The sequence below is a fragment of the Squalius cephalus genome, assembly GCF_949319135.1.
Source record: "Squalius cephalus genome assembly, chromosome: 4".
In the NCBI taxonomy this organism is placed as follows: domain Eukaryota; kingdom Metazoa; phylum Chordata; class Actinopteri; order Cypriniformes; family Leuciscidae; genus Squalius; species Squalius cephalus.
The window spans coordinates 51,045,731-51,058,674 of NC_137125.1; the positions used below are offsets into that span (position 1 = coordinate 51,045,731).

General features: G+C 37.9%; 1 protein-coding gene across 3 annotated transcripts in view; it reads right to left on the minus strand.

Annotated features, from left to right (window-relative positions):
* The window catches only part of dock4b (dedicator of cytokinesis 4b), an 86,687-nt gene that overhangs the window by 46,288 nt on the left and 27,455 nt on the right, over positions 1–12,944 (minus strand). For all 3 annotated transcript variants that reach the window (XM_079868419.1, XM_079868418.1, XM_079868417.1), the window contains exons 3-11: positions 10,916–10,956; positions 10,679–10,734; positions 9,851–9,947; positions 9,451–9,599; positions 8,041–8,125; positions 4,908–5,059; positions 1,633–1,714; positions 1,492–1,552; positions 1,270–1,402 (exon numbers count right to left, since the gene is read on the minus strand). In XM_079868419.1, the coding sequence (XP_079724545.1) occupies positions 1,270–1,402; positions 1,492–1,552; positions 1,633–1,714; positions 4,908–5,059; positions 8,041–8,125; positions 9,451–9,599; positions 9,851–9,947; positions 10,679–10,734; positions 10,916–10,956 (856 nt within the window). The remainder of the gene's footprint in view (positions 1–1,269; positions 1,403–1,491; positions 1,553–1,632; positions 1,715–4,907; positions 5,060–8,040; positions 8,126–9,450; positions 9,600–9,850; positions 9,948–10,678; positions 10,735–10,915; positions 10,957–12,944) is intronic.

Genomic DNA, 12,944 nt, shown 5'->3' on the forward strand with positions numbered 1-12,944 from the left:
TTTTTTTTAAATATTTAATATCCTGATCAATATTGTCCTACAAACAATATTCATATTGAAGGTTATAAAAACAAACATAGTGTAACCTTGCTGTCTATCTGCAGTCTATCCAAAAAAGGGGTCAAATCACATTACATTCTAACATTGCAACATTACAATCTAAAAACAAAATAATGCTTTTTAAAGAAGTAATTTACTAAACTTAAAAAAAAAAAGAAGCTAATATCATAAAAGTACACATGTAGGTTTGAAATTCTCTAGCACATTTATGTTCACCAACAACAACAAATATTCAACAACAAATGTTTTAGCTAAATATATTTATAATTTAGTGCTAATGTATATTTTAGTCTCGTTCACGGAAGTATAGCTTGCAGAAAGCTCGCCCACTCATGACATCAAACTGGAAATACTGACTTTCTAACATTTATAGATGGAGAATATGTCCGTGAAATGTAAGTTATGCACTGAGAAAATTATTGGATGTCACTTCAGCTTATGGCTAAATACTATTAGAGGTATATTTGTTTCCACCAATCGCTGCACAAGTGAAGTTTACGTATGATGACGAAAGCACGTTAGTGCGAGCCCTCCCGGAACCCATAGAGAATGCATTGCAGTGCCTGCAGTTCGAAAAAAAAAAAATCTTTGAATGCAAGTCTATGGGAAGACTCTGGGCGATTCTCAGCCAGAGTGAAATCGCCCAAAAAGAGGCGGTACTCCACAGAACGTGACTTGGCGCTGATTGGACTATATCCAGAGGCAGAACAACAGTGAGTGACTGCTAGCGTAACTCTGTGGTTGAATGAGATAGTGATTGAAAAAGTCCCTTTCACACTTTGGTGGTGCGTCGCCCGATCGCCCTAATGAAGAAACCGCCGCTGAATATAATATAATACAATTCAAAACAAAATAAAATTCTGGCTTCTTCAGCAATGTACATGGCTATTTATGTACAGCTTTATATATTAATTTAGGTGTTTCATGCCATCCTCTAAGACTATTTTCATGTCAAATTCTATTATTTTTAGGCCTGGAAATCAACATTTTAAAATACCCTTATAACTACAGGGTTATATTGTAGAAATGAATTGGTAGAGCATATTAAAATGATGGTGACGAGGCAACCTCAACCAGTCCAACCAATCAGGGAAAAGAGTTGGTCTGAATCCAGGAAGTCAGACTTGGCTGTTTTCACTGTCTTTCGATGTTATATGGTGTGTGTGTGTGTGTGTGTGTGTGTGTGTGTGTGTGTGTAGGGTCACTTACGCATAGACCTTCAGCAGGTGGTCGTCTTTGGAGTCAGCAGTGAGGAGATCAGCGATGCTGACCACAGCACAGCCGAACGGACGCCTGTACTGCACATTACACGTGTTCTTCTTCTCTCCTGCGCCCATCCTCCCTACACACACGAAACAATCAGCGCTCATCACATGCCTGCAGGGTCTTTGGAATCAGTAATTATTCTGTGGAGACAATATCGGCTTTTACCAATCCTAATGATGTGTACAACAATATACACGTCTTTTCTCAGGTCGCCGCTCCCCAGATCCTGAATAAAACAAACAAAATTTAATCAACACCGATTACTCCGCATGATTAGTCTGGGAGTGATTTAATCTCAACACTCACCACAAAAAGTGTGCATTGTCTCTCGGTCTTCTCGGGAAACTTGGGCAGACCATTTTTATTTAGTTTAACAAAGAACCTTTCACTGCAAAACAAAGAGAGAGCGAGAGAAACACATTCAGTTTAAACACTGAGTACATTATGTACAAATGCAGTTTAAAAACACAAAGAATTAGATTCAAAGAAAAAGAACACAAAGAATTTGATTTTTAAGGACAAAATACAGTGTGTAACATTTTTGGAACCGATTAAAACATTTAAAAAAGGCAAATTCACTTTGCCTAATCAAATATTTACCAAGCATATCTCGTACATAAACCGGTTCATCACAACAGATGTTAAACTGTCAATGAAACCAGACAAAACAAAAATGTAATAAATATTTCAAGACATTACCATGCAATACCATGTTTTTGTACCATAGAAATGTTTAACTATGCACTACAATAAGACCATGTATACCATACTATGTTCTTTGCAAATACAATGGCATTATCATGATCTTGGATGTGTACAAATAAAATAAAATGTACGGCATTACCATAGTAATACCATGTTTTCTTTTGGAAAAGTACCATGGGTTTTAAACATACAAAAACAAAACAGGTACAAAACATGTTTAAATGAACCAAAAAAAAAAAAAAAAAAAAAAGAAACAACACCACCACACACAATTTTACTGGACACATACCATGCTAATACTATAGTTTTTTCGGGACATGTACCATGGTATATACATCTGATACAACCACGGTGTCACAGTACTTTTTGTAAAAAAATAAATAAATTGTGTGGTTCCCGAGGTGACACCGAGATGCTTGATCAAGATGCTTTATTTTAGGTAACTCCAGTTCTGCTGTGTTTTTGAATATATGTATCCAGAAAATTAAATAAATGTAGTTTAAACCATGAGGGAATCTGCCAGCTGTCAATACAAGGCAATAATGGGACAGACACGTCTGTAACCGACCGACCTCATAATCCAGTTACATGACTTTCACAGCTTCATGATAAAAAAGAAGAGCGGCCCTATAATGTATCCCAACAGGAACTATAGCTGGCAATAGAGATCGAACAAAACTTACGCATACAATCCGCTCAGGAAAATACACGCTCACACACACACTTGTATAAAACCGGCCCTTCACACAAACACCATGTTAATTAACTCAGCATTGTTGCGATCACAGCGTCCCATCACCCGAGGCAGGAGCACAAAGGCTGTTTCGGCCTTTGACACAAAGCTGCAGGGCTGCGATCGCTTTCTGAAGAGGCGTCTGTGGACACTGGGATATTCCTATCTGCAGACATCATGCCAGCATTTCAATGACACACAGACGGGCGGCTCTCTTTCACTCTCGCCTGGAACATCACAGAGAATTTGATATTTCCTCCCTTGATGCCAGGGATTTTAACACAAGTTCAAATGGGACACCGATACGACCCCCACGCCTCCCTCCGGACACGGCTGGATAAATCGACATGGATGGAAACGTGATCCCTGTATGTCTGGCTGGGTAAATTAACCACGCCACAAAACGGTCCCATGGGAACGAAGGGGGAGCCGTTACCCAGAAGGCTGTCAATCAGCACTTTGTACATATCCTGTGGCAGAAATGAGGAGAAACACAGATAGAGTCTTTCTCTCCCACATGCTTCACACACACACACACACACACACACACACACATAAAAGCTTTTGGCTGCAGCGTTCAAACTGTCTAAAGAAAACTGAACACAAACAGCAACCTCATCTTTTTGTAACAGCGCTCGCTGTCAGTGCAACAATAGACAAAATGGGCTTAACTGGTAACATGAGCTGCCTAACACCAGGACTGATACTGAATCACTCGACTCAAAGAAATGCTAATGCTAGACAAGTTAAGCTGCATGAAAAATTAATAAAGGAAATAGGAAAACAAAAAAGAGAAAAAAAAAAAGAATTCCACGTTGACCATGTAAATATACAAACTGGCATAATAATGTAATAATTACTTTAAATTATAAAAATAATAATAATTATTATTAGTATCATTATTCTGTATGCATATACTGTATTATTATTATTATTTAAATAAAAGAATACATTTGCATGTGTAATGAAACCATATAGATAATTTGTAAGGATTATGCATCCAAAATCATAGTACACCCAAAAATAGAATTTAAAAAATTAAACAGTTTGTGATTTTTGACATTTGACAGTGATAATTTTAAAGAAAAATGGCAAAGGATGTAAAAAATATTTTTTTTTAAACTATTAACCAAAAAGTATTATTTTAGCAAAATGCTAAATTTCAGACACATGTAAATAAAATAAGTATAAGTACACAACAACATGGTATATCTTCAAATATATTCATATAGTTTTATTACATACTCAGAAGTGTGTACTTTCTCCATCAACAGCACATTACATTGTAAATTGGGATACAGCCCCAGTGATTCCCTATTCACTGCAGTTGTGTGAATCTGGGCAGCACTGTGATTAAATCCACAGGACCCGTCATCGCTGGACATTGAACAGATTTGAAGCTGCAGGAACAAGGCTAGTCTGATAAAAAGAGGGCCACCCTTCCATATGGAAACAAAAAATAACTAATTAATTAACTGGAAATCAGCCATCTAACCAGGTAGGGAAATCGTTGATGGATCAGGGCCACATTAATATTCTCCTTCATGACTATAGACTGATGGAAAAACTCCAATCAATGAACAGAGGGAAAACAAGGAGACAATGTGTGTGAGCAAACGCCACAGAGCAGCTGCTGAAACGGTTAGAGACTGTAATTAACCATTAGATGATATAAACAGGTACACACACACACCATCTGAAGGCTCCCACAGCCTCAACTGCAGGTGTGTTTCCCTAATGAAAACTGTTTATTTGTTTTTCATCTGTCTGGCAGTGGCCGGGACAAACACAGGAGGAAGCACATGTAATGAGGTTATGATTGAAGAGCACATCCTGGTTCAGGACACAAACAGGACACTTTTCCACAAAAGGAAGACTTTGCTTTACAACAACGCTCCAAAAACTGCTTCAAATAAATAACTAATAAATCTATTTATCAAAGAATCTTGAAGGAGAAATATCATGGTTTCCACAAAAAAATAGCACAACTGTTTTCAACATTGGTAATAATAAGAAATGTTTCTTGAGCAGCAAATCAGCATATTAGAAAACATTAAACAATCTTACAAACCCCAAACTTTTTAACGGTAGTGTATGAGCTGACAAATCACACAACCATATGAATGAATAGTTAGAGGCTCACCTGAGCGGTTTGTTCTCTCGACTATCATAGATAAAGAAGAAGACCTCCAGTTCTTCACCCAGGTTTGAGCTCATCAGACTCTTCAAATGGACAAACATGTGATGTGTGCTGACAGGAGTCGGAGTTTCTTTCTTCCGGTGCCGATGCTCCATCTATCCATTCCAACACATAGAGATTATTACATGTGTGATGCAACCATTTTTCAATAGAGCAAGAAAAAAAAAGCATTCACAATGCATGTAAACACCAAATAAAGCTCTAACTTTGCATTATGTCTTTTTAATACCCAGAAAAGCAGGGAAAGCTGTGCATAACATAAGCATAAATGCATTGAATATTCCATTGAATAGCTCCATGTTCACAGCACGGCTCCTTCACAGCCGGCCAAATCTAATTTGCTTCAGTTATTATGCTCCTTTCTTTGTACACAGAGACCACAGAGAGCAATGTCAAACGCGCACACACACACACAAACACACGTGCACGCACATCACTGCACACATGCTAATTTTAAGTGGACATTCACGCCGTTGTTGTGTAACAAACACACTTCTCACTTGGGATTGAGCAGTCGTTGAACCGCACTCTGTGTGAGGACACCGAGGTGTGAACAGGTGTGATGTGAAATATAAAAAGACCAACGGGACAGTGCATATGCTCTCTCTGTGATGCTGTGTGTATGCATGAGGACGCCATAGATAGACACTAATGAACACACTTTAATTTAAAAACTTATAATACTAATGATGTAACCTTTAAGTATTCCTCACTTAATTAGCATTGGAAGTTTTAAAAGCAATTATCCAAGCAAATTAGCAGTCATTTCCAATTAATGTCTCACAAACCATGTTGAAAACAGAACTTATTTTACTTTATTTTAAGGTGACGTGGTTACATTGTACCTACTCAAACAAGTACAATGTTGTTGTTGTTTTACAGTTGTAGCTACATTAGTAGTTTTTAAATGCATGAACATAAAAGTAATCATGCATTTTAAAGTCCAATTGAAATCAAAATTGACCCTATTTACTTTGTTAGCGCATATTTCTAGTCTTGTGGTGAAAAACTAATCCGTGCAAGTTAATACACAGAAAAAAATTGTTTGCCGTCGTAATCTTTAATCAAAGTCTGAAAAGTTACTTCCGGTCTGGAATGGCTGATGATGTAGGTTTGACGACTTGGTTTGGGAAACACTTAACCACTCCCCTCAAACTGTTAGTCTGTTATGAGCGAGAGATGGAGAGGAGGAGCGCTAGAGTAAAACCCTGCCCTCTGTTCAATATTCCTTTTCACTGGGAAATACGTCACAACATAAAAGCAATCATGCATTTTAAGGGAACGTATTTAGCGAGATGCTAACACGTAAAATAGTTGTATTTTTACAATCCATGGTATGTAAAAATGTTAAATACTTCAACTGCATCCACAAATTGGGTTTCAACTGATTGTAAGGTGATGTGTGATTTAAAACAGACGCATTTAAGTACATTTAAGTCACCATGAAATTGGAAAAGATACAATTTTTATGGAATACTGCAGTATTTATAATAAATTATTTATCTGTGCACATCATTATTTTTAATTAATATGCCCTCATAATTTTTAATCTGAACAACTTCCCCTCACTCTCGCAGCCTCTCCTCTCGTCTCTGCTGACATGTATACTGACGCGAGGGTGGGGCAACCTGTCAGTCAAATGAGATCGACCAATAGCAAAACACAACCATCCAATCAATTTTTTATTTTTATTCGAGAAGCCATTTCACTCGGATATACGTCACAATAGGGAAGCAAAGAATATCACAACTTCCCTTTCATGCCAACTTTAATAAATGAAGAAAGAGAACCAAAGAGAGCAGCAATTCCTCCTTTACAAGAAATTACATTAACCGAAGCTTTTAATGGGAATGAATAGGCTAAAAAGATAAAGCACTGGAATTTCAATAAAGACTTTATTCCCCGTTTGGCAGGTCGGGTCAGATTACGGAAGGTTCTAGACTTCTTAAACCGCTTACTTTTACATCAAGAACTCCAAACAAAGAGCACCTGTGTCCTGATCAAGCGTGTGTGGGGTAATAATTATCATGAACAATCAACCAAACTAAACCAAAGAGTAAGGACAAACTCAATGAGAATGTGGCATTAAAAAGTGAAAGCAACTAAGATTGTTCAGTTTATTGTGTATTCATTGTTCTTGGCTAAGTTTTCCCACTCCCAGTCTCCCAGTTTCTTTCACAAACACACACATTTGTGGTAATGTCTAAATCCTCAAGACTAATTAAAGTGTGTGTGGTGAGACTGGATGACCTGATTCACTCCCACACTATTCATCACAGCACATTGGGTATGTGTCAAATGTAATGAGCTCCGTCTAAACACACACAAAACGCCATCCTGTTGAGCCTGCTATTCAATCACAGGCTCACAGCTAAACTAGACCATCATAGCACAATATAACCCAAATAAATCAATAACTGTTGCCAAGAACTCATTTACCCCCGCCCAACCCATTTTAGCTTCGATAGTCATTCATCATAAACACCAGATCTAATTTTAAATAAAATCTGAAAGATCTTTTAATAAAGCTGTTACAACTTTTTGAGATTCGTGTTCAATTAAAAAAATGTTGGGCCGTCAGCAATTTGCATGTTGCAAACATCCACCTTGTGTTTCATCTCACACGCAGCTGATGGCAAAAGTGTGTGTGCCCGCCACATAAACCACAGACAGGGTGCGGTAATGGAGTCCGCCTGGCAGCGGAGGGTTATTACATTACATTACACAGTATGGGGACATTTCAGGTCAGATTTAGCCTAAGTAATGCTCCAATGTGCTTCGCATAGCTCAATTATATCACAGCAGAGACTCCCCGCTGTCAACAACCCCTCCGGCTGGCAACCAGACTTCCACATCCGTGACGACTGTAATTGTCTGCGGCGTATCTTGTCAGCGTGTCTCAGAATTACTGTCATTTTCCCCATAGGGCCTGTTACTCGAGCTGATGGTAGAGCGTGAGGCTTTCATCTTACGTGCCTCTTACGTTTAATGGAACGGGATTAAGTGGCTAAATCGGGAAACTTTCTGAGACGATAAACTCTTGAGTCAGGAACGTAACGCAGCAAAACAGACGTACCAGTCGATAGAGCTCAGTGACGCTGATTTCATCCGGGTCCACCATGCTGAACTCTCTCCTGGGTACCAGGTCCAAACCCAGCTGCCTGTGAAAGGACGGAAACCGTACAGCATTACCAGACTGCGTACAACATATTTCTAAGTTAAAGCCTGTTCACAACAAGGACGATAACTATAACAATAACGATAAAGGCCCTGTTTACAGCTGCTATTAAGATGCATTTTGGTCGATCGGACACATTCCCGTTTACTCCTTTGTCCACTTTCAACCACTTTTGTCCTGATTTCTTCGAGGGGAGGTTCTATGGGTGGGTAAATCTATGGATTTTTTCAGATTTTTTGATCTAATGGACAAAATAAGATCACACAATTTACATATGAGAGTGCAAGGAGACGACAGAAAAACATACGGAGAGCAGCAGCTGAAAAATCAGATAAAAATAAAAGATAAAATCAGGAATGGTGAGAGGACATTGTGCTTGGTAAGCTCTTCAAACCAAACTTGGGTCTTCAGCAGACAAAGTTTAAATGCCGTCTGGATAGAGTGCTTCCCAGTTTCTTTCACAAACACAGAGTAGACGGTCTTTTGTGGCTGTTCGAACGCATTCGACTACATGAACGTTTACACTATGAAAGCAATCTGGTCAAATCCGTTTTTGACTACCTATGGAAGTGATAGAGAGCGGACCAGCTCAAAACGTTTTAGTCCCCTTTTAAACCTGTTTAGTGTCATCCACTTGTGATCCAATCAACCAAAATGCATCTTAATTCCAGGAGTAAACAAGGTCAAAGATAAAGTTCTAAAAATCGTTCTAAATATAAAAGCAAAATCATCCAGACAACAATTATAACGATAATGCCACAGAGAAACAATATCATTGGAATCGCTTTCAGAATGATTTTTTTCCAACTGATGAACAATAAAAACACTGACAGCCAATCAGAATCCATTCTGCTTTAAAGAGCTTGAACATTTAAAAGGCAGATGACAAACCTGCAAAACATGCTTCATAATAAGCAATGATATTGTGCGTTGGTCACAGGAATACATTATATATAAACTACATCTTAAAATATAATACAGAAGAAAACTCTTATTTTAAATTGTAATAAAATTTCAAAATATTGCTGTAATTTTTTATTTTTACAGTATTTTTAAAAAATGTTATTGTATGCAGCCTTGGTGAGTATAAAAAACTTTAAACAAAATATTCAACACTTTACAATCCCCAAACTTTTGAACAGTAGGGAAATAAATATTGATTTATAATTAGTCATTAAAAAAATATATTACTTTTTTAAAATTATAGTAACAATAACATTTTGGGGGGAATTACAGTAAGAGAAATTTTGAGATTTTTGAGATTCAACCTGTCGCTTTATTACATCACACAGGTGATGCTGTACTCACTCATTGCCCCAGTCCAGACGTGCAGTGATGTGCTGTTTGACATCCCTCATGCGATCGTGGGTCAGGTGACCCACCAAAACCTGCCGCCTGAGGTCCAAAATCTCATTCATCACGTGCCACAGTCTGTGAAACAGATCTCCTTCGTTTTTCTATTAGCGTAAACAAAAGGAAAGGAAAGAGTCACTGAAATGTTGAAATTGCAGCTTTAATAAAGGGGCCATAATGCTGCAACACTGATATATAATGACCTGGTGTAGAAATAATTCAAATACAGTTTCCCCCGCATCAGCAGCTAAAATACATTTAATATATTCCGCCCATCAGCATCTGTGTACCCAGAGTTCACGTAGGCAGTGTGTGGCTGTGGGCGGACTGCTGTGTTTGCCCAAACAGTATTTACCACAAAGAGCTGCTTCCACATGGCGCCCCAGTCCCTCAGGGTGGACGTCATCTCCGTAATGACAGAGTCTTCAGTCGGCACCACCGTCTCAAACTGCCTGAGAGTCAAATGTGGGCGACACAGCACAACAGATATGAGATACATACACCTCATCTGGCTCTGCGCTTGTTATACTGTACGTTAATCAAAGGAAAAAGCAGATGTATAGTGGAGCGCTGGCGTCTTCCTTCTGTTTGCCGTCGCTACATTCATTTAGCATTATGTTCAGGCAGCCTAGTCTCAGATATCCGTACACCAATTAAAAAAAAGTCATAAAATCTAGACAACCAAACTTTGCTTATATTGCATGGATGCAGAATACAGAAGTATGCAAAACAATAACATCGCCGGATATGTATGAATTACATGAATTCACTCTGAATTTAACAAGCTAACACAAAGGATTGCACTCATTGCAGTAATCAAGCTAACGTACTGTCAATCTAATATGTCACACTGAACGTTTTCTCATTGAAAAATACAAATCATGTCATGTGAAAACGGACGGTTTAGTGGTGCAACACAAACAGCATTGGAATGACTTTTTCTGCAGACTGCAAACGGTTCAGGTGGCTTTATTGCAGTAATGAACATGTGCATGTTTGCACTTTATACAGAGATGCTGGATATCTGCGAGTACGCAAATGTTATTAATATCACTGAAACTCCAGTTTAAAGTTTCCATAGGGGGAGATTTACTACAGTAAATACAGAAACAGCAGATCAACCAAGCTGAATGATCTGCTATTTGGAGGGTCTGAATGTTTGCCATCCTTTCCTTCAACTCACCCCTTATTCTTGATGTGTGCATTCTTTAGATGGATGTAGTTGCTTGGGAAAATGCCCTAAAAAGAAAGAGATAAACAAATCAAAATAAAGTGAATAAGTCTACTAATAACCAAGGGAACAAAAAGACTGGCTTTGATCCGTGCGTTTCGTCTGACAGTGTCGCTGTGATATTTCAGCAACTGAAAATAGCATCCGACACTGACAGACCTGATAAAAGACAAAGAGACAGTTGCTTACCTTGGCATTCGGGTTCTTGAGGATGAATCCTCTGTACCAACCTGAAACACAAAACATTTCTGTGACTTTCATCTTTAATATCGGCCTAATGTGTCTTGACTGAAGCCTTTTCAAAGGACGTTATCTAACAAAACACAGCAGGTAATGTTGGAAATGTTCTCTTAGAAAGAAAGGACAAATGTATGTGCAAATGCAGTGAAAACAATATTTAAAATTCTTATTTCCACTGAAAGTCAGATATAGATATTTAATATCTCAAACGTCCAATCATATTCTGTAGCACTGAATACGGCATCTTAAGAAACAAATTGGCAATTGTAGCATTTGTTTTGCTGAAGATTTACCATGTACAATAGACACAACTCTAAACATGTTTTATCATCACATACTGTAGGAACTTGGTGGCATATTTTATTTAGTCTCAGTTTAAGACCTGTAGATTGTTTGGTTTGTTCCAAAACAGCTTTTTAAAATTGTAACAATGTTGCAATGAGATTTGTTAATACAAGTCACGTGAAAGTTAACTGTCCTCTCATTGGTGCACCGATTTTTGTTTCCATTCATAGATGTCATCCATCAGAATTAAATCAGAAGATTAAAGCCTATATTTTTTAGATGCTCCCTAAACACCTGTATTTTTATGTGTTTTGGATCGTTGTTATGAAAAATGTTAACCAGCCCAAATTTCAATTAAGCATTTAACTTTGTCTTTTAAATCTGGTTGCATCACGCACAAAGGGAAACATTTTACAGCAAGTACTGACGTACAAAGTACTGAAGTAATCAGTCATAATCATCCTAAATATTAAACATGTTTGATATTATCGGGTTGGCCCTGACGTGCTCACAGACAAATCGGGGCCAAACCGATAATATCAAACATGTTTGACTCGCATAGATAATCTGGTCCGAACATCGTAACCACCCAAGGTACTGGACAATATTATTTGATTGACAGATTGTTGGGAGGGAGTAAATCAGAGATAAATCGAGCTAAACTACTGTAGTCTGAGACTGGCTTCATAAAAAAGGTTCAATGTGGTTCTATATAGAACCCAGTGGTTCTTGATTCAATTTTAAATAATTTATTTAGGTGTTCAAAGAACCCTTCAGGCCCAAAGATTAATATAAGGAGAAATGTAAATGTAAATGTAAATGTAAACCAATAAGTTACTTTCAACATCAGCTTCACTTTGACTCACTGACGTCCTGTTCTACCACTGTCATCTAATCATCTCCAGCACTGATGAACCTTCTTGCCCACTGCAAACCAGCACACAAACTAATGTGCTTCCTGGCAAAAGGCCGAGAAGCAAAGTCTGAAGGTGTGAAAAAACAGGGGGCTTGCATCACCTCAGCACTTTCGGTAAAGAGTGTGATAGCTGCTAAATACAGAAACACAACCCCTCATCTGATAATTAGCACCTATAGTCAGTCAGGAACTAATGATTATGTAGTTTCATATCTACTGTTTAAGATTCTCCATCACAATGTTACTGGGTGTTTTCCAACCGAAACCGGCTTTCTTACTCAAAAAAACAGGAAACGAGTGCACCCAGAGAACAAAGGAGTGTGTCTTCAAAGGGTGGAAACAGGAAACGAAGGAGTCTAGTGTGGGTCACAAAAAAAGTCTGGTTTTAAATCCTCCCGTTTCAGAGGTAGTACAGGTGTCTGTGTCAGCAGTTTATCAAATCAAGCCAACCCTGGTGAAAAGACCATCTTAGACTAGAATGACTTAACACGCTAGTTTATTTTGACTTGTCATAGCTGGTTTCTCACTAATTCTATTATATTTTTTAACTTTGCATACACAAAACCTCTCATATAAATAGATTTCAATGTAGTTCATTGAAGGTCAGTGAACAGTATTTCCATAAATTGGTTTCATTGGAGTGTTATTTTAGGATACTACAGCATACTATTAGAATACAATTACTACTATTACCATATAGGTTTAATTTTATTTCAGTTTAACCTTTAGCCCTACTTAGCTTATGAAGCCATTCAACCTGCATGGACTTCCTGGTAA